This window comes from Cloeon dipterum, chromosome 3, assembly GCF_949628265.1.
Source record: "Cloeon dipterum chromosome 3, ieCloDipt1.1, whole genome shotgun sequence".
Taxonomy (NCBI): Eukaryota; Metazoa; Arthropoda; class Insecta; order Ephemeroptera; family Baetidae; genus Cloeon; species Cloeon dipterum.
This window is the reverse complement of record NC_088788.1, coordinates 10,696,835-10,724,432: the sequence shown is the minus strand read 5'-3', so window position 1 is coordinate 10,724,432 and position 27,598 is coordinate 10,696,835. Positions and strand designations below refer to the sequence as shown.

At 39.4% G+C, this 27,598-nt stretch overlaps 1 protein-coding gene across 2 annotated transcripts in view; it reads left to right on the top strand.

Moving 5' to 3' along the window:
* Positions 1 to 1,241: 1,241 nt before the first annotated feature.
* Positions 1,242 to 27,598, top strand: part of LOC135940266 (uncharacterized) — a 71,037-nt gene continuing 44,680 nt past the window's right edge. For both annotated transcript variants that reach the window (XM_065485077.1, XM_065485076.1), the window contains exon 1: positions 1,242 to 1,401. In XM_065485077.1, coding sequence (XP_065341149.1) covers positions 1,356 to 1,401 — 46 coding nt within the window. In that variant the 5' untranslated portion in view covers positions 1,242 to 1,355. The remainder of the gene's footprint in view (positions 1,402 to 27,598) is intronic.

Here is a 27,598-nt window from a genome sequence, read left to right as displayed (position 1 = left end):
TGTTCATTATAAACTCCGGAAATATTGTGCTTTATATGTACTAAAATGCATAACTTCGATACTATTTATAACGCACTTTACGAAACATTGGACAATGATGATTTGAAACTGTTCTAGCGGATAGGCGTATGTTTACATTATGCAAGCCACGTGAATCATTAGGTGCACTGTTTGAATGTTTTTTAACCAAGCAATGTAAGCATTACGTTTACTGGCAACAAAATTTAAAAAATTCTTACTTTCCAAAATACAGTGGTTAAAAATTAAGTCACAAGGAAGCAGCAGCCGTACATAGAAACCTTACAATTCACTACACTTGTTGTACTGTGTTTGTAATTTAGTGTGGCACTGGCATAAGCTTTGGGCGTGGAATAAATGTCATTAAAGAGGATTAATATTCGTTTAGTTGCCAATGCGCGGCAGAGACTCAATTCAATTAAAGCCAAAATTGGCCTATGTTTTGTATAGTCCCCCTGCTTGAAATTTTATTTTATCCCACGACAAAGAGTTTCCTAAAAAAGTGTCACACACCGTTGGAAAAATCTCAACGAGAGAAACATCTGCCAAGAAAATGTGGTCAAGCGCCTTAAATTTTAGATAAAAATTGAGTTCTAACGGTTGCAAGGTCCTGGTTTTTACTATTGCACATCACAGAAAGAGTTTTTTAAACCAAAATTTTCATTCACTTACTTAAATTACTGTAGGGGACAATTGTAAAAAATTTCAGTTGTTTTTCCCTAATACCTTGAAAAAAAAACATGTTTTGCGATCATCGTTTTTAGTTTGGTCAGTGAAGTGACATTTTGAATTCTACAACTCTCCACCAAAATTTTATCCATGTCTATCTTCAAAATAGGAATATTTCTCAGTGGCTGAATTCAGTTAGAGTCTTTCATTCAATAATTTGTTGTCATTTCATTTATTTTGAGTTGATTTCGACAAAATCAGAGCACGTCAAATTTGGAGACGGTTCCATTTAAATTATTAATCATTCGGTGGCATTCTCTAATGGAAAATATCGACTGAAATGTTGCTTTCAGGAAAACTATTAGCACGAGCCGAAAATGATTTTGGCAAACGCACGACAAGTCGTCGTCGTCGTATGGAGTGGTGGCGGCGGCGGCGGCGACGGCGTGCTCGTCCCATTAAGATGCGCGTAGGCGCGAGGGCGCACGCGCTCGGCTCTACATCTGCGTGAGTTAGTATAGGTAGCCGCCTGCTGCTGCTGCTGCTGCTGGGTGACTGACTCACAGGGCCGGCAGTCAGTTTGTTGTTGGTCTGCGGCCGAGTGCATCCTCGCTGCTGCCCGTCCGGCCTGCGAATTTCGGCGCCGCAGCGCCCACCGCACACACACCATGTCCGGCAACGTGCTCCTCCTGCTCGCGGCCCTCACGCTGAAAGGTGCGTTATTCTCTAATTCTTATTAATTAATTTCTTCCCCCACATACACACACACACACCGCGGCCGCCAAATCTATTGTTTTTAATAAATTCGCCAGTTTTTTAATAACTGCCGGCCTGATGACTCAGCTGGAGTCTTATGAATTTATTATTTTTAATTACGCGAGCGCGCGCTTGGCCAGCAGAATTGCTACCTGCTGGGCCGCCGCTTTTTGCGCTCTTTCTCTCTTTCTCTCTCTCACCTGCTGGCCTGACCAATTTCGGCGTGGCACCTGCAAAAACGTGCGCGCACAAGGGACGAGCGGGCGGTAATGAATTGCTAAGAGGGTGGAAAGAATGCGAATGTGTGTGTGTGTGGCCCGTTTTCGGGTCTCGGCGGCCAGATTTTTTCCCGCACTGAACTTTCTTCTCGTCCCTCTCCGCCGGTGCGTCGTGCGTGCTGCATAATTATTCACAATGTACACCCGCAGTGCTCTCGAGCTTGACAAGCGGAGAATTATTCAATTCTTTTCTTCCGCACCCCCTTTTCTCTGGCTCGAAACGCATTCGATTCGGCTTTGATTTCGCCGAAACGTCTTTTACCGTCTGACGCAAATATTTGCTCTTCTCTATTTATTTATTCTTGTTTGGATATCCGCCGCTGCCTTGCGGTAATTACTTACTTTCGGAGCTGCTGGCGCGGAAGCGAGTGTTCCTTCGATTCGCACGTGCGTCTTTTCGAGGGGAGGAATTTGCCTCTGCTTCTTGCTGCTGCCACGTTGAGCTAATCAATTTCGCGGTTTGCGTTAGGTAAATATAGCTCGGGATTTGTTGACAACGCCAATTTTGTCAGCGATGAGAAAAGGGGAGAAAACTGCCTAGGGCAGGATAAGCTTGAGGAGAAATGAAATATTTTGCATTCGCAATCCATCCGTTTACTCTAAAAGTGCAGTATTTCAAATTTTTTATATTTTAACAGCAACACTCCAACTGATTGAAAACCATCATAGCTAAAGGCTATCAAGCTTTGCATCATAAAGTTTATAGTTAGATGCGGCAAAAGAGGAAATTAATAAAGCACTCAGATGATTCCATTCAACTAAATATTTTTTTCTATTCCTAAAAGTTTTTGGAAAGATGTACAGGTTGTCAAAAAATGCAGCAAAATTATTATATAACCATATTCTTTTCTACGTGAATATATTTATTTAAAACGTCTCATTTTAAAACTATCTTCGTGGATTTACAAAAATTATTCCGAGTGTTGAAAAAAAAATAATGGAAAGTCTTGCATTACTTTTTTTAATGAGCAGTACGCCACTACACAAATTGCAGGCTATGAAGGATTGTTCTCATAAGAAAAATATTGGACGCCGAGCGCTGGAAAATATTGTCTTTGCTGCACACAAGAAGTGTCTCATAGTTGACAGAAGAAAATTGCCTGTTTTGCTGCAAGTGCTTTGCGTATGAAAATTGTCTTGATTAGTTGGCGTGTTTTACTACTGCAATGTTGATTTGTAAGGTAGTAGGTCGCAAGTACATCCAATGCGACTCGTGGCGTCGGTTTTAAAAATGTCGGTGTTCGAGCAATATTTGCAAATTGTTGGTGGAAAGTTTATCTGCACCGAATTTGTTTTCATGTGAATATATAGGAACTCTAGTTCATTTAAACTAACTATTTTTAGAAACATTATTTTTTCAAGCACATTTTTATTTGTAATAATACTAATTGAATATATGATATTTTTTACGTAGCTTACTTTTCATTAATTGCGCTTGTTTAAACTGCTCTGTTTGATTTTTCGATTTTCTCTTCAATAAAATATTAGCATTTCCTTGTTCATTCAAAAAATCAGCTTTTTAAGTGATATATATGTACATCAATATATGAATGTATCATTTTAAAAGCTGATTTTTCGAATGAACAAGGAAATGCCAATAATTTCCGCTGCCTTATTCAGGCAAATATTGGCCATCAGGCTAAATTGAGGAAACTCTCACTAATTACCTATGCGATGAAAGCTACCAAAATATATCCAATATTCTAATTAAATTACGTTTAGTGATTTTACCACTTCAGACTGCTTTGTTGGCCTCGGTCGGGCTTCCACGGCAATTACTCATCTGTGAATTTTAATTTTATATCTTGAAGAGGGATAAAGGCATCTAGGGTGAGGGGAATTAAAAATTTTCCGTTATTGTATGACCTGTATTGAAATAATAATTAAAATTGTGCAAAATAGAAAGGTAAAAATTTCCCATCACTGGTTTGTCTTGCAATTTTGAAAAATCCCACTCCTAATCAGCTAAACCTGTCTGCGATATATATAAATTGAGTATATTAAAAAAGTGTAAAAAAGCCTTACTCTTGGTAGAGTTTACTTAAAGGAGTAACAACTGTTATTCAAGCAGAGTAGAGTCATTGTCATTACGTCAATTTGCTGCTCCTGGATTTCTTCGTTTTTCTGTAAATTAATATTTGCCAATGAACCTCGCACTAAAACATCGGTTATAACGAGGATAAACGAAAGAATAATTCATATAATCATGATCAGATAAAAACAAAACAGGAAGATCTAAAATAAAATGGACTCCAAGGAAGCAGAACGTAATCACTCCCTAGAGATGGATTTGCTTTTAGTCCGACAGTGGATCTATTTTTGATTTGACGGACGTCATAAATATGAAATAAAAACAACTTAAAATTTCACCGACCTTTAGGCGCAGCAGCTAGTCAGTTTTGAGTGTCGATTCAGCGAGTCACATTCTTTCCTTGTTCACGTAGGCGTGTAACTGGCTTTTGCGCAAGTTCGCAAAGAGAAAAAGTTTTAAAAAACCACTCGGCTCGCATGCAGCGGCCAGGGACTAATGCCGCTGAGAGTGGAGCGATTATCTCAAATCCGAGCGAGTCACAAACGCAGACGACACAATCCCGCGCGTTGTGTTTCTTGCTGAGCCGCTCTCCTGGAGCCACAGGCTTTGTTGTTGTTTTGCAAACCGCGAAACCGACGGCACGCGGCGGTTGCATACCTTTCAAAAACGGGCGGGGGCGTCCACATCAAAACAGTGCTCGTCCGCAGGGTTCACATTCGGAAGCTGACACTCGGTGGGCGAGCGGGCGGGTGTGTGTGTGCACATTAAGAAGTTCCACTCGGCGCAAAGTTCGTGCACAAATTTGCAACGTTGTTAGTCGGCGCGGAATCTCTCCCAAGACGGTAATGGATGGCAGCGTTTGTGCCGACAAACTCATTTAAAATCCTTAAATGCGTTCATTCGGCGTTAATCATTGAGAAACCGCGCTCGCTTGCTTACGAGCCAATTCATTCTGCAATCTTGTTCTGAAGAGCAAAAGCCACTTGGAACGCCGTGTGCTGGCTCTGGAGAAAATGGGAAAGCCGCTTTTCCTCCTTTGATATTGGACTCGCGCGGCGGATATCCCATTATCGTGCCATCAGCTGGGGTTATTAAAAATGGGAGCACCGTGGCGTGAAATATCTTCTATTTTTAATCCCCCAGGTCTATCCATTGGATGCAATCTCCACCCAAATCGATTCCTACTTTCCATTAGACGTCATATGTGGAAATTGCACTGACTTTAAATTTTAGAGTAATTTTCCATCAAGACTGCTTTGAAAAATGTTTATGACTTACGACTCAAGGCTAAAGCTCGTCGTCTCATAAAAGTTGAGATGCGCGCACACTATATTTATCTCGATATTCATCAGTATCGCAGTGTAAATATTTGTTGATAAATTTTTCTATCTGAGATCTGTTAAAATAGCTCATGAAATCAAACCTTCATTGCTAAAGTATGGGTAAATCAGGAGTTTTTTCCTTCAAAGCATTCGGTGGTTGAACTTGTGTAAAAATGATGCCACAACCTTGATTGTAATTTTAGCTCTCCGAATTGCTGGAAATTTTTAGAATAATAATAATAAAAGATGATTAAAACAGCATTAAATTTTTAACTGTTGGCTGATTTTTTTCCGTTAAAAGAAAATAACGGCTAAAATGATAAAAAAATGCGCATTATCAAACAGACGTATATATCTCTAAAAACAAAACCAAAATACACCAGTGTAATAACAGCCTAATAAAGATGAATATATAAAACCTAAAATAAAGTCATTATAACAGGGAAAAACAAGAGCTTTTATGTTTCCAAATGATGGTACACAAGCGATGCGAAATTTTCAAAAATTTTAGCTTATTCAAAATTTTACAATGGGACATTGGTAAACAGCCAAAATTTGCGATATACCCTCTATTTTCGCTTGCTTCACAGTCAGAGACAATTTTGCATGCTCTAAAAACCGATTTTAGAGAGCCACGACGAGTCAGTCAAACGGTCTGATTTTGAGGCAAGCATCAGCAAAAGCGGCACCCCAACCCACACTAGTGTGTGAGATCTTGGTTTCAATCGCACATTTCTCTTTCATCTCGACCGCTGCATTGTCGGCCAGCCGGCCGGCCGACCGACCAAAACGCACACAAAGTCCTGGGCGATCGGCGAAATTAAATTCCCACCTCTGCCCGTCGAATTAAACGGAATAAAATTAGAATCGGTGCAGATTCCATTGAACGAAATCGCGCGCGCACCCACAAAAGGCGCCGTTCGTTTTAATCTGATAAATGGGCAATGAAAGCCAAATGCGACGATTTACACGGCGCGTGTGCAGTCACAGACTCCCGCCACCGAATGCAGAACACACAAAAAACCGGAGGAAAAAAGGAGGTAAAGTAACTCGAGCAAACAGAGCACACACACAAACATTTCCTCTCGCACGTTGTGCTGCGAGAATTTTACAACCTGACTCTCAAGCCTGTCTACTCTGCTGCGCGCTGCCTAGACTAATTGCCCGTAATGTGGCGTGAATGAAAAGAGAACGAGTAGGAGAGAGAGAGAGATTTTGCTGCAGTTTTACTTCACTCTGGCCATGTTCGGAAGGGGTTTGCTTTTATTTTCCGCGGCTTTGAGCTGCATGTTTTTGCGTTAAAGAATGGTTTGCAGTAATTGCGAATCCTTATGAAGGTACCACATTTATATGTATGCAAGCTACAATTAAGTGCAATGTACGGAGTAAGGTATGATTTTTCACTTTATAAACATTTAAAAAAAATCAAAGCGGTGGACATGGTGGAAAATAAATTGTTTGTTTTAGATTTGCGCTGCAGGAAACTTTTGATAGGTTGATAGATTGATTGCTTGCTTTTGATATTTTTAACAACAGCTGGAACTAAAGATATTTTTAGCATTAGCAAACAAGTCGCTGAAACTCATGACTTGTAATTAAGATAAGAGCCTGTTCTACATTAAAAATTTACGAAAGTAGTGTATTTTTGGTTTTTGCCTGACAAGCGTTTAGTAGGAGAATAAGAAATGGGTACAGCTTTTGAATCAATTGTATCGATGTAATGGACAATAGGTCACGTTCTAAAATTAACTACTAATTGTAAGGCAAATTTTAAATTGCATATATAAAATTATTTAAAAATTCGTCGCTTCCAAGTTGCACTGCCGTGAACAGAAAATTAACTTTTTGTAGACAACATGGTTCTCTTTACAACCAACAGGCTGGTTAATTATTATTTTTAGTTTTCTAAAATTTTAAGTGCTCGCCATGGATCTTACAAAATTATGACAGTGAATACATTAGAGGTTCAGCGGAAGCTTTTCGTTCAAATTGGTTACATGAAACGTGAAGAACGTGGTAAATTTGGCCATCTAAGTGCACGTGTGTGTTTGTAGAGAGCAGAGGAAGAAAAACATTGTTCCGCCTTGTTGAGTGGCAGGAAGATGCGCTGGGAAAATCAATTATTCACCTGAGCCAACCTACATTTCTACCTCGCAGCTACACAACTTGGTATTTGTGTTTGATTTTCCGGGCGCCACCTTTTCCCGTCTTGTGCGGCGAACAGAAATTGATAGACAAACAACGGAAATGCGCGGCCAAGCCAAATTCATTCTGGGAAAAGCAATGACGAGCAATTCCTTCACCGTGAATATTTTGAGAAAGTTTCTAAAGGAAAACGTAAGCTAACTCACGGGAGAATGCGTGCAGTTTACCTGAAGCGACGTTTTTATTCAGCGCGTTGCTGCAAAAAAATGGGTTTCGTAACATTTTTACTCCCAAATACGCCTTTGATGTTTCGCGATGCCAATTCTATTATAGGCCTTTGTTCGCCCCCCCTGACGAGCAAAACAGTTTTCTTCCTCGCAGCAACCACCTGGTGGACGGGGAAATATTCGAAAATGAGTTCAAAAGAAGGATTAAATTGCTCTTTGTTGCTGCTTTTCACGAAATATACACGCGCGAAATTTGTCTGCAAACTTTTAGTAGGAGGAATGACCGAGTTGCTTGATGATGAAAAGCACTTTGTGCATTTCACACACATACGTACGTGGCGTAAAAGCGCTCTCGCAATAAATTTCCAGTGGAAAAAAGTCTTGAATTTTCGACTTTGCGCTAAACTTTTTGCCCTGCCCAGCAAAGTAAGGAACTGTCTAACCAGAAAGTAGGAATCCGAGATCAGTTTGCAAAAGTTTGGCAAAAAGTTGGCCCGTACTAATTTTTCCCTCGCAGGGTCTAACAAGTGTCCTTTGAGAATGAAAATTGGCTAATGTATGCAGAAACATCGTCTTTCGTTGCGAAATGGCATTATTTGCATAATGTAATTATTTTGCGGCAAGCACGTCGACGTAAAAGTTTCATTAATATTTGAAATCGTGCATTTTAAATGCTCGGCAAACTTTCTGCCCACGCGGAAGTGGCCGTTTCGATTTAGACTCGTGTAATCTCAGAGAAAGAATATTAAATTACGCCCACCGTGATAGTTATGACTTTTGGGTTGGGAATTCAAGATGGGTGCTGACTCTTTATTTTTGTTCGTCCTGTTTTCAAATAGAGGTGACAAATTCGATGTATTTGAGCCACTTGAAACCTCAAATTCGCTCTAATTCGTTCACTTTTCTAATTTCAAATAATTTAATTTCAAAATTTTGAATTTCATGTAAATTTTTATTTTTTTAAGTTACTGTTAGCACCTGTAAATTTTAAACATTGATTTCAAACGATTTTAATTCGCTTTTAACGTTTGGTGCAAAAGAATTCAGATATTAAATCGTTAAAAAACCTTCTTTAAATGAATTTTTCTTGAGTTCTCCGCATTTCCGCGATAAAATCGGTTACATTGCAGGAAAAAGACGATTTCATCAAGTTTAGTAGAATTATTTTATGGTTTTTTCTATGAATATTTTATAAATTTATGATTGTGAGTTTGTTTTAATGAAAATTTAGTGGTCTCATTGAGCTACACATTCAGTTTTTGAGTTGAACAGAGTAAGATCAAATTGGTATAATGAATTGAACTCTCTAAATAGTTAAAAATTTACTTAACTACCGAATTTTTTTAGAAACCCCTTAGAGTTTAAAATGAAACCCCCTTTTTTATATAGGAATTTTGATTACAAAATCTGCCCGAATGCAATTGAAAGATGGGTTAACACGACCTAAATTAGCGTCAAAACCATATTTTCTTCATTTTTTATCGACAAAAAACCGTCTAAAAATCCCAACCTTAATTATTACTCGGGAAAGCCTCGAAGCTTTATTGAAACTCAATTCGGTGGGAATTAATGTATTGACATGTCTGCGAAAGTTTTGGGCATATCTAAACAATCATTTTGATAAATACTTCTCACGCGCAACTTTGGGGCCGGCTCGCAATATTTCAGAGGAGCGCCGGCGTGCATTGCAAGCAGGCATAGTGGCTGCGTGCCTGTGTGTCCGATATAATAAGTCTTGGCGGCGCGGTGGAAATTAATGCGAGTTGGGCCAAGTTGCGCCGGCGGCTAGCACACCCTGGGTACCTTTGCAAATAACCATTTTACACGGGCGCGCTCTATTATGTCGAAGCGTCATACACGCTCCCCATAATTAAGCCGCGCTGTCAACTTTTCCGCTGGCTCGGCCGGCAGCCCGCCCCGACCGGCGCGCATCAATAATGCACCGCCGAATTAATAAACTCGGTCGTCAAAGTTGGCCGGGTCAATCCAATTTGGCCGTTCAATTGGCCTGAATCATTCATGTAATTGTGCCCGACCGACGAAAATGTGTCTCCTTTGGTGTTTGTTCGCTGAAAGTTGGCCACGAGCAGGACAATGACGAATGCTGAAGAGCGGCAAAACGCGTTTTCCCTATATTATATAGCTCAAGTCTTGGATCGCTCTGCCTCACTGCGCACGAGTTTGTATCTGATTAATTCAAGCTTACCCTCATTGTGTGTCGTGCGTACACAAGGTTGCGTTCCATTCAGCAAAGTTGACTTGAATCAGTCGAAACTTAGCTCCCTCTGCTGAACTACTTTTCATTTCTTCAACTTTTAATCTGTGCGTAACGTGATGTGAAGCTATGCAACACGCTGATCAAGAATGCCGAGCAGTTTGCATATTTGCTTTGCCTTTTTTTATTTAAATCTCTGACAACGCAACTCAAACGCGTTAAGGTAATTTTATTTGTCTAAAGTTTTAATGTTTAATATTATCAGGCTGCAAAACATATAAAATGATTAAAAAAGAAATTTTGTTTTGAGCAAAAATTTACTACGTTTAACTTTTATGATTAAATACACTAATTACAGCTGACTTAATAAACATATTTTTTTCAAGTCTTCATGATACCAGTGTAGCTTAATTTTGCAGACTGAGACAAAAATAGACTGTCGCGACCTTAATTAATAATTTCAAAATGGGAAAAGAGTAAAACTTGATCATCCTAAGCCAGAATGAGCAAAACTTAGTTCTCTTTTCTGCTGGATTGAGTCATCTGTTTCTTTAAATCGAGACAAGCGTTGGTGAATGTTTATACAGAAAGGAATTCTTCTAATTTCGTTTGATCTTGCTAATATATTCCTAAATTTGACATTTTCAGAGAACCTAAGGAATGACTTATTTACTTATTTAGAGGAATTGAACTGCACTGAATTTTCGAAGTTTCGTTAGTTGGATAGTTTTCAAGACGACAGGAATCAATGATTAGCTTCATTCAGCCCTTCCTTCAGATATTTTCCTCCCTTTAGCGAAGGAACTGGAATTTTTATTAAATAAAACTTATTGAATGTAAGATAAGAAATTAATTTCGCGTAATTTTGGCTTACAATAGTTGGAAATTTCTACAATCTTACATTTTGCAGATTTTAACCCCAATAAAACCTCGAAAATTAAAAGCTTAAGGATAAAAGCTAGACCTTTTGATGACGGAAAGGTACAGTGGCAGCTTATTTTTATTTAAAATGCAAGATATTAGCTATGTTTGAACCTCTTCAAGACGGCTTTCTCAAAAGATGATGAACCGTTAAAAAATAATTCTCACAGTGAGATCGGTTGTGGGCTTCGATCTCAAGGTGAAGCGGAATTTTTCATTCCCAGATGAGAACCGTTTTTTGATCTCGTGGGGAGGTTTAACTACAATTTTATTTATTTGAAATGGTTCATGAAGAAGTTGACCTATCCCATTTTCAACTGAAAGTGCATTTTGAATGTCAGTCAAACATTTAAAGCCTCAACAAAAATGTGACCTTTAAAAGAAAAACAAGCAAGACACTCCATTTTTCAAATGAAATTTCCATCTCCATACAAAATCTAAGATTATAAAGTGCGATTAGCCCGGTTCCTTAAGAATTATGAAATCTTTCCGCTAGTAAATACATATAGCAGTTGTCCCTGACCCTATCCCTAAGTAAATCAAATTGCGAGCTGAACGCCGCGTGGAAATTAAGTTCACGGGTGGAGATTATCAGCAGACGTGATCTGGTATAAGAGGGGCTTTTTATTATACGCTGGGTGCGTCGTACATCAGCGCAGGCAGGCGAACTGCATTTGCCAGAGAGAGTGTGTGTGTGTGTTCCGCAAGCCGATTGCGTTCGCACGATAAAGACCCTGAAATCGCGTGCTAACTGCTTTTTCAGGTTGCAGCGATGCGTGAGGAGTGTCGAGAGCTGCGTTCGGAAAAGAAGGCGCAGAATACCGCACATTTCGCTCCGAGGCGAGACTTTTTTTCGCTGTTGCATATATACGGTTATTATAAAGGCAAACTCGGTGCGCTGCCGATAATGGGCGAGTGTAAAATTGGAAAAGCGTGGCGTTATGTTGTACAAATACATACGCGCGCAGCCAAAGCGTTTTTAGCTTAATGTGCTCACGTAGCGAAGCCTGCGCCTGCAGTCCCAACACGAGAGCGAACAAGAGACGCTTTTCCAGCGGAAAACATTAGACTGCTTGCAAACGAGTCCGCTCTCTAACGGAAGAAACTCTCGCAGCGGCAAAATGTGTGGAATTTCGAGTCGGCAGGCAGGCATGCACTTATTTGAATAAACAACCGTAACGCGAGCTTACCATTTTTTGTGCTGCTCTTCTTATCGAAAGACTGCTCTGTTTCAATTACTTTTATTAAGTTTCTTAAAACAGACACTTTAAATGAGCACTGAAAATTTTCCATACAAAACGACGGACGAGAATTTTTCGTATGGAAGGTTATTTAGAGGCAAAAATGAAACTACATGATGTAAACAATACAAACTTCATTCTCGTTGTTTAATAATTTTCCTCTTAATTTCTTCTTCTGACAAGATTCGGTGGTACGCAGTAGCACTCTACTTCATGACGACATCAAATAAAAAAAATATAAAACCTTGGGAAGCAATTAAGGAATGGCTTTAACAATAGCCAAAGTTAGAGCGCGAACGAAAAAATGTTAATAAAACAAAAGGCAAAGTTTCAAAAGATATACTGGTTTATTGTGCGAAACTTCAAAAACATTTTGCCTGGTCTGGAAGATTTAAAAGACAATTATTGAGAAGTGATTTCTAAAGATTTGAAGTTGGAAATTCTCTTGATATGGAAACGTAATTTTTGTCAAGCTTTGCATGATGCCAGTATTGAAATCATTCTCTGTAAATCTCTTTAAATATTTTAATACCAATCTAGCTTTCATTTCATAGATTTCCTTGAAGGCAAAATTGTAGCGCTTCATTTTAACAAACAGAAAGATATTTTACAAAGATTTTTCCTGATGAATATATTTTACTAATAAATCAAAATTTTAAATTGTTACGTGTTTGGTGCATCATAAGACAAAATCATAGGTTTTGATATTTCACAGATATGACTTAATTTACATCAAAATTATTTTAAAAGGATAAATACATTTTTAGCTGAGAACAGGCTAAAACTCAACCCACGGATGAAACTGTGTGCTTCGTATTTTCTCTCTAGAATTTGTCAATTTGTCCATTACATAGATTGGCACAGCAGTAAGTACAAGGAAATAGGAACTATTGGGGTTGAGCAATTTTCGATGATGAAGTCAGCAATATTTTGCCTTTCTATTTTCGTGCGCACAGAGAGGTTTATTGATTTTGGACTGGCAGCGTGGGACCCGTTTCACATTTTGGACCAAATCCGCGAGCATGTCACCTAATACGCGAGGGATCAGATTTCTTCATTTTTGCATCACCTCGTTCGTCAGCTGTTACTGCCGCTGATAATGAGATTGCGCCCGCGAGGCAACAGATTCTCGCATGTTGCCGGCTTCACGAGCACATGTGTTCCAGATAAAAGCCGGCGCTGAAGTGGCGTCACTCTCGGGGAGGCCCCCCGATATTCTGGCGCCGCGTAATAGGCTTAAGTTATTACACACGCGGCTGTTTTCCAATTTAATTGTAATGCACTGTGACGCAAATCGCTGCTCAAACATTTGCACGGCTCGTTCACTCGAGCGCGTCTACAATATAAGCGCCAATTTGCAAAACGCCGCCCGTCTCTTGAAGCGAAATGAGCCAGACTCACGCGAATCAGAAACTGCATGTACCAGATTCGACTCACACTCGCTTGGCTGATTGCGTCACTCGTGAAGACAATTTTGCACATTGCTTCGCTTCATACCGCACTCCTTTTTTGTAAGGAACGTGACAGTATTTCGACAGTTGAAAAACTTGATATTTACGCTTGGTATAATTTGAAAGAGAGTGTTTAAAACGTACCATTTTAAAGGTTTAATATATTAATAACATTCAATCCTAGCTATGATGCAATCGAAAAATGAATAAATTCATTAATGACGTAAAGTGAAGGATGGATGAAAAGGGGTGGGGGTATCTGAAAACCTTTTGGCTCATCAGGGGCATCAAGACAAGTTAAGAAATATTCGGTGTCTGCGTTTCTGACCAGCAGAAGCCGAGATCTCGCGTGCACTTGATATTTTGACTTACTTCCATCCGCCAGGTTTTGATCTTTGACCTGAAATATCTCACAAACAAAGACATCCTTCTGAAAATTACAGGGTTGATATAGATAGATATAACAATTTTTAACAGTTTTCGCGTGTACTAAAAAAAATGATGTGCATTTTTTCGAAATTCGATTTAAAACTCAAAATTGAAAACTGGTGACCTTGATTTTTGCCCTAGAAATCTTCACATTTTTTCGCTTAAATGTTACTTCGTATAAATTTTGGTCCATTTTAATATCTTCTATAGATTCCGAAATAGCTGATTTGAAATAAATAAATAGCATACATAAAATTACTTTGAATATAAATAAAAAATCTGGGAACGTGCTAAAAAATTTGGTTCTAAATGTTAAAATCACAAAGTTCCAATTGTTTGTCGATACTAACGTTCTGCATTGACACAGTTTTATACAGTCAAAATTGATCGTGCTGTCGCGTTTGGTTAGTTCTATCATTTATCATTATATTCACGTTGTGAATTTGAGTTTAACAACCCTTTTCAACTTTGCAGTAAATTATTAATGACTCTTATACAACTGGGATTTATTGATAGGCATTCATTTCAACCAAAAGTATCGTAAATAATTCAATAATTCATAGGCAATCACAACAGCCTCAATTTAAACATAAAGCTTTGTCAAGTCGAAATCATGAACCGTCTGAAGTACACAACCCTTTTCATGCAATTCAAGTTTAAGGCTCGGTCCTCCGCAAACTAATTTCATCCTTCGCTTATTTTTTCCCAATTTCCAACAAAAATCCCACTGATAATGATGCGATAATTAAAAGCAAACAGGACTGGTGCCTCTGGAGAGTTGGTATAAAGTGTACATCCAAAGCTTCGTGTGCCGCCGCGGCTGCTCTTGCTTTCCGCTCACGAAGCAGCCTCATGGCGACCGACGGGGGTGCATTGCCGTCGTTAATTTTCACTCATTGTTCCAAAATACACACAGGTGAGACCAAACAGGTGTTATCCTTAATTAATACAGCCGCACAATCCCCTGAGGCTTCGTCGCCACAACAATTTTTCAGCGTGATTCAAACCAACGTCCCGCAGCTCTGATTCCTCCCCCGCAACTCGGTGTTCCTTTGTAAAATGAGCGCGTGAAAGACAATAGCTCTGAGCTTGAATGTGCACACGTACATTTTTTTCGCTCTGTGAAAATAACAATACAGTATTTATAATATAAAACGTTGAATTCAAGGCTGCCTCTGAGGATAATTGTTTCTGGAAATATTTTCCTCTTTATTTGCTGAGCTAGCGAAGATTTTATCCTAGGATTTATTTTATATTTTAAATAAGCTGGATGGAAAAATTGGGCACATCTGAATTTGAAATAGAGGTAAAAGGTTTTAAATAAACTTTCTAAGCTGCTCTAGCATTTATTTATTTTATTTTATTTTTGTAATTTTAAAATAAGTCTTTAAAATATATTTATCAACCAACAGAGCGTTTTGTCGTGAGGTCTAAGCAAAAACGTGTTACTTTCCTTTCTTTGAAAATTATAACAAATTCATGGAAGAATTTAGCATAAATCCAAAATAACAGCGTGATTGGTGGTTTTGTGATTTATTTATTTATTTTTCTGAATCACTGCATGAGATAATTGGCAAATATTTCATGGAGAGGAACGCACTTAATCGTTCACAGTAAATACAATCATATCTATATTTCAAAGCACTCCTGTTTATTTACAAAATATTTGATCGATCCGTTGCACTTTGATGAAAGCCGAAAACAAACATTTCCCAGTTTAATTTTCAAGGGACGAATGTAGCGTGTAATGGAGCGTGTATCATTTGCACAGTTTGTACAGGATACACAGCGCACCAGAAAAGGTAATGAAAATGTTTCCCCCATTTCGGTCTCTGAACACATGTAGCCGCCCGATTACAAAAGATATTGGGTCAAATTGCAGCGAACACGCACGACGACCTAGCTTTTGCCTCTTCTCTCCGCAGGGAACACGCGCCGAATTTGCGAATCGTACGTGGCCGCGTTGTAATTGCACCTTCGGGCAGTGTGTTTTACGTTCTCGCGTGAAAAGTGCGCGTGTCCCGGCCAGAAATTCGCTCGCGTAAATCACGCTTCTGCCGCAATATTTATTGTTATTTTCTGCAAAGAGCAATTTATTGCGACATTTATTGCGGCTCGCACATTGCGAACTTTCGAAATCGGCTTCAAAAATTGACAAACACGTTCGTTGATAGGATTTAAATGTTTCGTTTTTAGCACGCAACTCCAGTGCCGGACGGAGACGGATTAAAATCTCCAGAGGGGTGCTGTCTCGCAACCCGCAATTACGACTCGAGAAAAAGCAGCAATTTCGCTTTTAATAAACGTTTTCGCTTTATTAGTTTAATCGGGCGCAGCAGTGAGTGTTTGGAACCGAGTGGAACAACATTGAGCCCCGCGAGGAAGCGGTGTGGAAATTTCGAATAAAATTTCGGCAGAAGCCTTTTTTTGCTTGCCTCATGAGGCCTCCGAAAGTTGGCTCTCTGATGAATTTTATATTTGGCCTCGTAGAATTTTGCAGAAACCAACTTCAAAGCCGCAAAATGGAACTTAAATTGCTTTCCGGCAAGCAGTGCAAATTGAGAAGCGCATTGGAGAGTATCTCTGGTGCCCCTGTCATTTCAAGTATGCTTTCTCCTCCAAACTTTTCAAGAGGAGAAATTTCATCCCGTCGTTTAAAGATCAACTTTCAAACAAATTCATGAAAAACTACCCTAAATTTACTCAAAATTCATCCCGAGGAAATGTTAACTATAACTACCCTTACAAATTTTCCTCAATAATCACGAGCATCAATAAAATTGAGACTCCCTTTTGATGCTACATTTATTTATTTATTTATAAAAAAAAGAGTAGCAAAAGGTGTTTGGATTTTAATACACTTTAGTATTATGGATAATTTCTCTTTCTAGAACGTATCATTTCAAAGAGATTAGAGGTCATAACATATTGCAAAATTACGATCGACCAGATTTAATCACGAGGGAAAGAGATAGAGATTTGCTAAAGCTGTAATCAACTGAATGTATTTTCGTTTAGTGAATCCGGGAAATTGAAATAGGTAGGCACAGAATAAATAGCTATTAACGTAAATAAAATTTCCATATCCCGCTTCAGCGTGCAATTTAATGAAAATAATCGCTGCAGAAGCAAAACAAAAAAAAGTAAAATGTTATTAAAAAGGGAAACCTCAATTTATCTCAAAGCAAATTTTACCTTGTTACGTTTTAACGCTAATTTTTTTTTAATTAAGTAGTATGCTCCAAGAAAGTGATATTAAAAGGAAATAATTTACATAATATAAATTATTGCTAATATTTCTTATTTTCTACTGTAAATTAACACGCGAATAGATTCAGAATAAAATCTTTGGAATAAGAGGCAAAAAGAATTCAAGTATAAAAATAAATTCGCCCGATGCAAAATCACCACGCCCGCATAAAAACCTCCAAAAATATCGAGAGTTCACAAATGGTCCTTCATTACAATTTCAGGCCCTTTACGGCGACCCGTTATTACTATTACTCCCGCAGCCGTGTTTTTTCCCCTTTCTCTCGCTCTCTCTCTCTCTCTCTCTCTCTCTCTCTCTCTCTCTCTCTCTCTCTCTCTCTCTCTCTCTCTCTCTCTCTCCGCATGATATAAAGCGTGCGCGGCGAATATTTCGCACGCGCCGCTGCTACTGTTGGGCACTCTCTGCTCTGAGTTATTATTGTTCTAGACCGTAGTCAAGGTGCGATAAAGAATGAGTGCCCCGTAAATCTAGATTTATTTTGCCGCCCTCGAGTTTCGCGAGAGTGAAGCAAATAGCGTTTGGCCCTCGCAAAAGCACTTGGGTGGTGGTTCACCCGGTCAAAGTAAATAGGCGTGTGAGTGAGAGAGTGCACAGCACACCACGCATCAGGGTGTAAGTGGGCGCTATGGTAGAACGCCAACGCGCGACGCGTGCTTTTGATTTGCTTCTAACTGTTCTCCGCACTCAATCCCGTGTCCGACAAACGACCTCGTGTAATTTTCTGGTGCCCAGTGTTTTGCAAGAGCTGAATGGCGTGCTCGAACAAGAACATGCGTTTTTATATGACTTTCCAGTTTAAGGGTGAATTTTGTAAAATTTCCTCCCTCATATTAAATCTCTACCATAATAAAATAAGATCATTGATACGTTACAGCAGTCTTTTGAGGTGCCCTTTGGCTCAGCAGTTAAATTCATTACTTTACTCGTTACTCTATGCGTATGTTCTTTGAAAAAGAATGCTTTCTCCTAATCAATTATTTATAATTTTCCCATTTAAAAAATTCCCCAGTGATTGGAGCCATCGACAGATTAAATCCCCGTTCATTTGCAATTTTCTGGTACTTGCACTGCGATTTCAAATTCTGTTTTGGTACTATTCTCGTAGCGTGAGAAGATTTTATTTGGACGTGCTGAAAGGAAATTGGTTCTGTTAATCCTCGTAAAAGAATGGCAAAATTTTAATTGTAACTGTATCAAGGTCCTCTATTTATTTAATATCAGATGAAGTTGTTTAAAATCCCATCTGACCAACTGATTATTGTAGCAAAAAGTCTTTGTTTTTCGTTTGTTGCCCAGCTCATAACCTTAATATTAAATTTTCGCTTTTTCAAGAACCAACAGATTTTGCAAAAAAATTATTAACTTTGAAATTTCTGAAAACCACAAATAAATAAAAATGAAAAATGACGCGGCGAACTTGTCAATCCACTTCAATGTTGCAAAAATGAAAATAATGTTTTACCACTTTTCTGGGAAATTTGCTCGGCATATTTAAATTTCTCTCAGATCGTTCTTTGTAACAACGAGTGGTATTATTTAAGGGTTAATTCTTCATTCTGCGGAATAGATCACGATTTACAGTAATCATACCGTGCTTGACATTGAAATAAGCATTCAAATTTCTTAAAAACACCAACAACCTGGAAAACAATTAAGAGAGAAGAAAAAGATTAATCACTTTAAACATTTAATTGAAGTCCCTTTGCTTGCCGATCGGAGCCAAAAATATTATGCAAATATATATACGTTGTTTGTGCCAGCGATTGTAAACAGGTTGTTTATTGTGTGCCTTTTAGCGCGTCGACAAAATCATATTAGAAGAGCGGTGGTTAACCGCCTATTCTACACTGAGTGAACACACGGGCCGCGAGTGATGAATCATTAATAACTGCAAATTTAAACAGGTCGCTGAGCGAGCCTGGAAAGTGTGCAGCACCGCTGTTGACATGGTATATAGCGCTGGTAAATGCAGCTCCAAATCGGCCTCGTTAAATAAATAAAAAGGAAAAACAAAATGATGGCGGAAATAAAACTGCTCCTGCGGCGGTTCCTTTGTGTACGCATCCATGAATTTAAAATGTTGATGTTCTCATACCTTAATACATAAACAGAACTTGGGTGTGTCCTTGCTCCGAGGGATAACCAGGTGCATCATGTCTCGTGTCCTTGAAAACTCTAATTTGTTCGTGGTAGATTGAAATATTTAGAAGAGGAAAACAATTAACAACAGTTTGCAATGTTTGCTTTAGCAACTAGTCCATTAAATCATTTTTTTTATTTATTACATATTTTAAATTTATCCTTCAAATTTGCAATAATCTAATCAGGGGCTTTAGTTGTTACATTTTTGCATTTTTGTATGTATTTGCCTTATTTCTCAAGAAATTAGACCAGCTTTTGGTCGATGTTGATTTTTCTTGCTGTGATCTATTGAACGTTGGGCTAATCATGAGATAAATTTCCCTATGGGTGAAATGAATCATTATTTTCAGCAGGATGAAGACATAAATCTCTTCGTGATTCCCTGCAAACGCTGAAGCCGAATTTCATGAAAATTTACAACGCAATCTGGACTGATTTCAGCTCTTCCCCAATTTTAAAATATTGTTAATGGTTAAGGGGATTTTTTTAGAATTTTGCAGTTCAGATCCACTGAAAACCAAAACACAACGAAGCATTTTCATTTGAAGAAGTGACAAATTAAACTTCTTGTAATTTTTGTGATGCATCAAAAACACATTTTTATCTACAATTTCAAAACTCATGTAAATCTTGTTTGTTTCAGGTAATTGCCAAAGAAAATATCCAGATGATATGTGACCCTAGAAAGTGAGTAATTCCTTGAGCAAGCTACAAAAGAAGTTTAAAGAGAATCCCTCTTTAAATTTGCTCAGTTTCTCCTTATCTTTGTCGCAATAATTCTTATGCCGAGCGCGTGTGTGTATTTTTGCTCCTGCAAAAGGCAAGCTGTTTGCATTTGTCGACGAGCGGAAAAATTAAAATAATATCCCGGAGCGGCGCACCGTCGGCATTTCTCGGTTCATTAAACTAACTAGCGAGCTAATCTCGCAGCTGCTGCTGCGCGAAAATCCGCGTGTGTTTTGCTTTTCTTCTTGCTCTTGGTGGAAAAAAGAGAAACGCGAAAGGAGCCGGCAAGATTAAAGAGCTCAAAGTCGGTGTGACGTGTGTTATTTAATCCAGCGCGCCGCGCCAGCAACGCGGGGCGGCGGAACAAAAGTCACGTCTCTATATCCATCGCAGCATCCAGTCTGGGCGCCGTTTTTTCGTCCCTTTGTGTTATTATTACCGTGCCCCCAGTGTGTTTACCGCCGACTCGCCTCTCGTATTTCCTCTCAAAAGTTTCAGTCTACGCGTCGCGCGAAAAGTCTATGCAGATAAAACAGGTTTTATAAAAGTCTGCAGCAGGTACTTAACTGCGATTATTTAATGCCTTTTACTAAACTTTCTGCTGGCACTAAAGCGCAAAGTTGGCATTGTTGCGAGCTTCTTGCATGGGACAGACATACACCTGCATTGTGCAATGCCACTTTATTGCCCACACTCGAGAAAAGATTGCAGAAGAACATTTTAAACTTGCTTGAAATTCACTGCATTGCATATAACGAAACAAGCTGGCAATTTAAAGTAGAAAAGTGATTTCATCAGGGACGACAGAAAATTATTTTTTGAATCTTCAATGAAGAGGAAGCCAAAGAAGAAAATAATTAAATTATCGCTGCTCTTGATATCAGATGTTTGTTGCCATAGAAAAATGTTTTAAAAATATTTAAATGAAGAAAATTGCACTTTATAAGCATTTGTTCACAAATGAAATTTTAAAACATTTGTAGAGACTTAAATTAAAATACGGCGAAAGGTTTGTGCTCTTAATTATAAAATATTATCGGCAAGATAAATCAAATCTAGCGTTCTTGGCTAATTGTAAAAAGTTTTCGTAGTTTTTAAATATTAAATATAATTCAATATTTGTTTGAGGAGCCAAGGAATTATGATATATTCCCCTGGAAAGATTTTTTTTACTTCAAATTGTGAAATGCATGTTACATAAAATATACTGATTATGTCTGAAAGCTTGCCAACAATTTGCAACCTGGCAGACACCTTAAATTTCCACAGATGCCCGTCCAGGGACAAAAATTTGCAATGAAAGAGTGAAAACCTCTAATTATAGTTTCTCAAACGCGAATATTGTTACCTTTTACAAATTAAAAAAGTAAAACGAGATTTCTAAGCAAATCGTCACAATTTGACAGTGCCCCCCCCCCTAAAGAAGTGGGGGTTTTATTGATTAAAAAAAGGTTTTTATTTTTACCTTCTATTTGACTTAGAAAAAGTAGAAGGAAGACTAAAATTCATAAGAGTCTACGTATTTCCATTGAATTTGTTTCAAAATTCATCCTTCACTGCTCTAAATCATCATTAAATCTGTTCCTTTTTACACTGTCATTCTGAAGAGATTGAACACAAATTATGCTGCTTTCCAGTGTGTTTATGAGGGACTAAAAAGCTATAAACAACATTAAGCATGCGCCAATCCTGCCTGCAGACGTCTGAGGTGGAATTGTCGAGTGATTCAAACTTTAACAGCGAGCTGCGGCGCCATAAATACGAGAATAACTCAATTTTACAGCCACTTCTGGCGCGAGACGTTGCTCTCTTTTGGCGCCCGCCCTTCTTCATAAATATCACCGGCGCACAGCCGCATTTAATGTGTCGCTTTTATGATGTATCCCCTCATTTAGGAGTAAATCTCCTCGGCTTTCTCGCCACTTATTAGGCATCTATTTGGGAACGGCACGAGCCAGTTTAATAAAATGCCGGCGCTACCGGTGGCTTGACAAAATTTTAATTAATACATTGAACTTTTATGAGCCTCCTTGTTCACACTGCGGTTGAAATATTCAAGGCAGCAGCTTAGTTTCGGGACCGCGCGCGCATGTGCTTGTTCTTGACTCATTGTTTCGCGAGTCGGAAATTTGAGCCTGTATATCTAGCCAAAGCCGGGCGTCCCAGCAGCGTTTTGCGCCAGATTTACTTGCATGGGCCAGAGTGGAATTTGAATTTTTCATGCGCAGATTAAAATGCAGAGTGGCTAATATTAAAAATCGGCAAGGACGCTCGTGGGCGTGAGAATTTTCAAACTAGAGGCCACACGCCGAAGGGTTTTTCCATTTCAAAAAGTGAAATTTTTTAGTGGTGCTTTTTCCCGGATTGAAAAGGCGGATTCGTAAATGAAAATTTTCGAAGGCAGGGCCTTACCACTCCTCTCTGCAGTCCTTCAATCTTTTTGTGCTTCCTAAATTAAAGTGTATGATATAAAGACCAGAACAACTCCCTCTTCTATATCTGAATTGTAAATATTGCTTTTTTCTGATGTAAAAGAAAATTAATTCTACACATCGTATCACTGAATTTCAGTATCTAAATTTCATGCCTTCTGAATAATTCTTCCTAAGTGCAACAATTCAGCAGATTGAAAATAATACCCCTGGCACTTATTAAATGGGTTGAATTTAAATTTCCATCTGATTGGAGAAAATTCCCCCTGCGTGATCCGCATCATCGATCAAGATAAGCCCAACTCAATTCGGGAAGAGCAAATTAATGCAGCGGTCTGAAAATGAAATGTGACAAACGACGAATTCAAATTGATTCGATCACTCGTCAAAGCGGAGGAAACTCCAAAGTGGCATTTTTCTCCTTGGCAATAATAATAACGTGGAAATGGGGCCGCCATTGCTTTCAACAGCATGACCATTCCTGCATTATTCATTGCATTGTAATCGTTTAACTTAATTGGTTAATTATATTTTATTGTTTCTTGAGCGCACCGTCGTAATGGCCTTATTGATTCCGCGCGGCAGCTGAAGCACCAGCACCGCCGGCACAATTTCCAGCGCGCGGCAACAATAGAGCGGACGATGATACATGCCGTGCCAACTGTGCAAGCTAGATATCTCTTTCTTTCTCTCTCTCTCTCCTGCAGCCAGCATTCACGCAGCAGCGAAATTAGCCACCGGCTTTCTCAGACCAAATCCTTTCGACAAAGAGCCGCAAAAGAAATATGATTTCGCAAGTCGTGCAATTCATCTTGATCAAACATCAGGCCTCGCTCGGCCGTGCGTGGTCTCTGCTTGAAACTCGACCGACTTTGTGCGCCGCTGACTTTTCGCAGAGAAGTTTGCTCCAACCCAGAAGCCCGGCTAAAAGCAGTCACCTGAACACCCACCGCTGTAATTAACTTATTAATTCTCCTTTTCGGTCCAAAAGGAGACTACGTGTTTGAGCTGAATGCCTAATCCAAATTGGGATTGTTCACAAAGATTGTTTGACGCGAGGTTTTATTTTTTGGAGCGAAAATTTAAATAAATGCGTCACCAGTCCAGCAAATTATTTAACGTAAAATACAAATTTAGTATAGAAAAACATTCTGAGAATTTTCCAACCATCGTGGAAACAAGATCAACAGGGTTGAAAAATTAAGACGGCCAACGATTTTTTCTGAGCGTCTGAATTATACTTCTCGAAAGTAAATGAACAAAAACCATGCAATATTTTTACTAAAGGCTTACTTTAAATCGTCTCTAAACCCAAAACTGCTGAAAAACCTTCAAAATTGGCTGAGGAAGATGTTATGAAAAACCTATAAAATTGATGTATTTTTATTAGATTGTTCAACAGAAATTTTTACTTTCTAGGGAAAAATTTAGAACCAAGAAAAACTAACATTTTCCATCTTTTCATTTTTTAACAATCGAATAAGTCGCTTATTTTTATTTTAACCTTCACGCAATATTGCCAATAATATTGCAACTTCCTCAAAACGTGATGTGTACACTTGGCACTTTGATGTTACCCAAAAAACTAATTAATAGTTGAAGGTTTGAAATTTTGTTATTTTGCAAGGGTAAAATATACAGTTGTATTGCTCTTGCTCGGGATTGCGACTTAAAAGGAAACCTTTAGGGGTGCACCAACATGCTCGACGAAAATTATTGAATTTCTTGTTAAATAAATCGGCTTTTCTGTTAGTTTGGCTTGACCCTACTTATGTTTTACTCCCCTTCGTTGGCTATTGAATAACTATTCACATACCTCGACGGCATTGCACGCAAGGCTATAATTAGACGCTCCTGCCGCCGTCCCAGCAAAATTAGTTGCCCTTTATGAAGCCCTTTATATCAAACCCTGTTTTTCTTGCTCGGCGTCAAATCTGAAATCAGCTGAGACTAATAATAAAATACCGAAAGTAATTTAGACTGAAATTGCAATTCCGGAGAGTTCGTCGCATTTTAATTAAAACCTTTCTGCTAATTATCTTTTGTCCTTTAAATGAGGGTCTCTCGGCCGAGTCAAAAGAAGTGCAGGAAAGTTTGCTGCAGGCCGAGGGAATTGTTGAACTTTGGCGTACATAACGGACGGAGTTAAGACGTCCCGCGTGCGCTTTAAATTTCCTTGTGCAAACACGCGAAAATGTCAACAGCGTTGTAATTATTGCAAAAAGCGCGGAGAGAGAGAGAGAGAGAGCAGGCTGCTTGATTAAAATACTCTACTCCACTTTGGCCCATAATCGGTGCACACACGCGAGTATGCGAAACAATATAATAAATAATAAAAAAAGGTGGCCTTAGGCGCTCAGGGCGAGCACGTTTAACGAGCAGCGTATGCAAATCGCACGCGGCCGACGTATAATTAAACGTCGTCGGCTGGTCTTTTCGGGAAAAGATTAAAGACTGGCGTTTTTTAATGATTGCACTCGTCGAGCAAAGGAAAAATACTCAAAAGTCGTGTTTTTACGATGCGGCTCGTTAAGAATCACGGCGTTTCATTAAAAATCATGACCGAGCCGAGCAGATATTTGCATTAACTTGTATCGCTGTTCACGTGCGCGCGTGCGCTCGCTCTCTCGCCTTGACGTACACACGGAGACGAGACATTTGGCCCCAAAGTTTCTCTTCTTCGGCTGGTTGGCTTCGACTCTGCTTCTTGCTCACTTACAACCCATCTGGGGGGCAAAACTTCTGACTATCTACTCTCACTACTGTTATTTCCCTCCCCAGCAGCCTCGGCAGCAGGTCGCTCTTGTTCGCCATCTGCCTATATGTATGCCGGCGCAGGACTGCTGCTTCTTCATCAGGCACGGATTGACACACGCAGGCCCAAACAAAATCCACTTGGAAACTGCTGCCTCTTGCCAAATAATAATACCGCTTAGCCAGGATTTTGCCCCGAGACGAGCATCGCAATATCTGCAAACGCATTTCCCACTCGAGACGAGAGTGCTCCTCTGCAGATAGGAATGAGAGAAAAATGACACCGTCATTATGGCTTTTTTCTCCGCTCGCTCTGGACCGTTACATAGTCTCTATGGCAATCGATTTGTCTCCTGAAATCCACGCGTGGTTTATTCTTTAGTCTCGATTGATATCAATATCACCAGAGGGCGTGAGAGTGCCGTTAAAAAATAATAGTGAGAGAACGTGAATCGTCCTTCAACGAAATTTGTTTAGTCTCAAAATTTCCCTACAGAGTTTTTATTACCCTTGCTGATGAAATGGTGCAGAATAAATTTTCAAAACGGAACGCTGACCTCCCTATTTTTTATGTGAAAGAATAACAAACTTGTTTTTGTTCGGGAACTGGTACGTTGTATCCCAAGCTGATGTTGTTTTAGTCAAGGCTCAAATGATTCAAGCTTAAATAGACATGTTGCTTTGTATGTAAGCCAACAAAGAAAACAATAGGGGCCTGGCCATGGGCTATGTTGTTTTATCTCCAGCTAGAAACCATTTATCTTTTATTTGAAATCAGAAGAGCCCTCTCATAAAACGGAAAATGGAATTTTGAAGTGCTCTTTTTATGTTATTAATATAACAAAGAGCTTTTTTGAGAATTGAAACCCAAGGCGGAACTTGTCCAAAGATTTCATTTGATGTCAACACACTGACTTGCTTAAAAAATCCCAGCTTTATTAGATTTATATAACTTTATTGCTCTTGTTTTACCTGTGGTGTCATCTGTTAAATGCCACTGAACTGACAAGTAAAAATAAAGCGCAGCGCAAGAGAAACTTTCGCTCAGATCGAATGGGGTACCGTGAGTTCTGCGTTTCGGAAGGGGGAATCCCGTCGTGGGCAGTGGAGGGGGAGCGATAGGAAGAAAACGCTTTTGTCCCCCTCCTCTCGCAGCGACAGAGACCAACAGCGCACATTCTCCGCTTTTCTCGCCACTCCAGCTGGTTGGAAAAAGACAAATTGGTCTCTAATTGACTGCTTCCCAAAACCACCTAAAGGTCATTTTAGCCCACTAAGTGCAAATGGAAACAAATTTAATTATAGCTGTGGTAAAAATAGGAATTTTCTTAATTAAAAGAAAATTTAAATTCAGTATTTGGAGGGCTTTAAGTTACAAATTTGCTTCCCCCTTTAAAGTGAGCCATTTTATGCTCTGGAAAATTGATTTTTGTTTGGTGATTTGGCGACAATTTTCGTGAAAATCAAATTCAAAACGATGCCATCTGCAGACGACTATTGGAAAGCATTTAGAAGCACCTGGTCCAAGCCGTGCCTGTGGCCTATCTGGCCCCGACGCCTCCTTCGCTCCTCATCCGCCCATAATAGTAATGGTCCATACGTGTTTCCACATGTTGGAATTAAGCGTCGGGTGGCGCCGGGCCTATTATTAGGTACACGCGAAAAACAACTTCCTGGGGACCGAGGGCGTATTTATGCGTAGTAGACGAGCAAAAGGGGATTCCGCAGACAGAGAACAGGCGGTCTTCTCCTCTTGGCCGCCGCTGCCGTGTTACAGCCAGTCGTTACACTCGGGTTTGTCCATAAACTAGGCAGGCTTAGGCTTTAATTTATGCCCTCTCATGTCGACTTTCAAAGGCCGGGACCTGAGGGCTGGCGGGACAGCCTGATGATTATGACGTCCAGCTTTAGTGTGCAGAGCGTAAAACAGTGCGCCGGACGCACGCCACCTGACTGCATAATTCAGGCGCAATTCCCGGAATTGCCGCTTCCTGCTCGCTCTCTTTTTTATCGGCCCGATTGATTTATTAAACAATTGCTGCGCCGCTCGCTTTTCGGGGGCACGAGCCGGCAAATGAGTCCATTTGCGAGAGGCAGCTTTTTATGCTTGCGGCAAGAGAGGAGGAGAGAGCAACTCATGCTCTTTTTTAATATAGGCTTCTTGTCGGGCCGCAGCGTCAAACAGGTTGCCTATACCATCTCCTTGAACATGCGCGTGCTGCCGAGCGTGCATTATGCAGAAATGCGAGGCACGTTCTTTTCGCTTTGCCGGCAATGCATTGGCTGATCAAAGAACTCGCTGCCGGAAAGGAGCCTGCATTTTAACTGATGAAGAAAAGGCACTACTTCCAGCGAGAACTTGATTAATTGGCTCTAAACAATGGACGCTTTCTATAGTATTCAGCCTAGAAAAGCTTTTCAAGGGAGGGCAATTAATAAATGTGAAAGGTTAAGTTCACCTATGAAAATAATATTTTTATTATTAAGTTTTCCATCAAGCTCTTATTGAAGTAAAATTATAGAGAGTCATAATATACATTTATTTGCAGTAGTCTAAAAAATTGGGAAC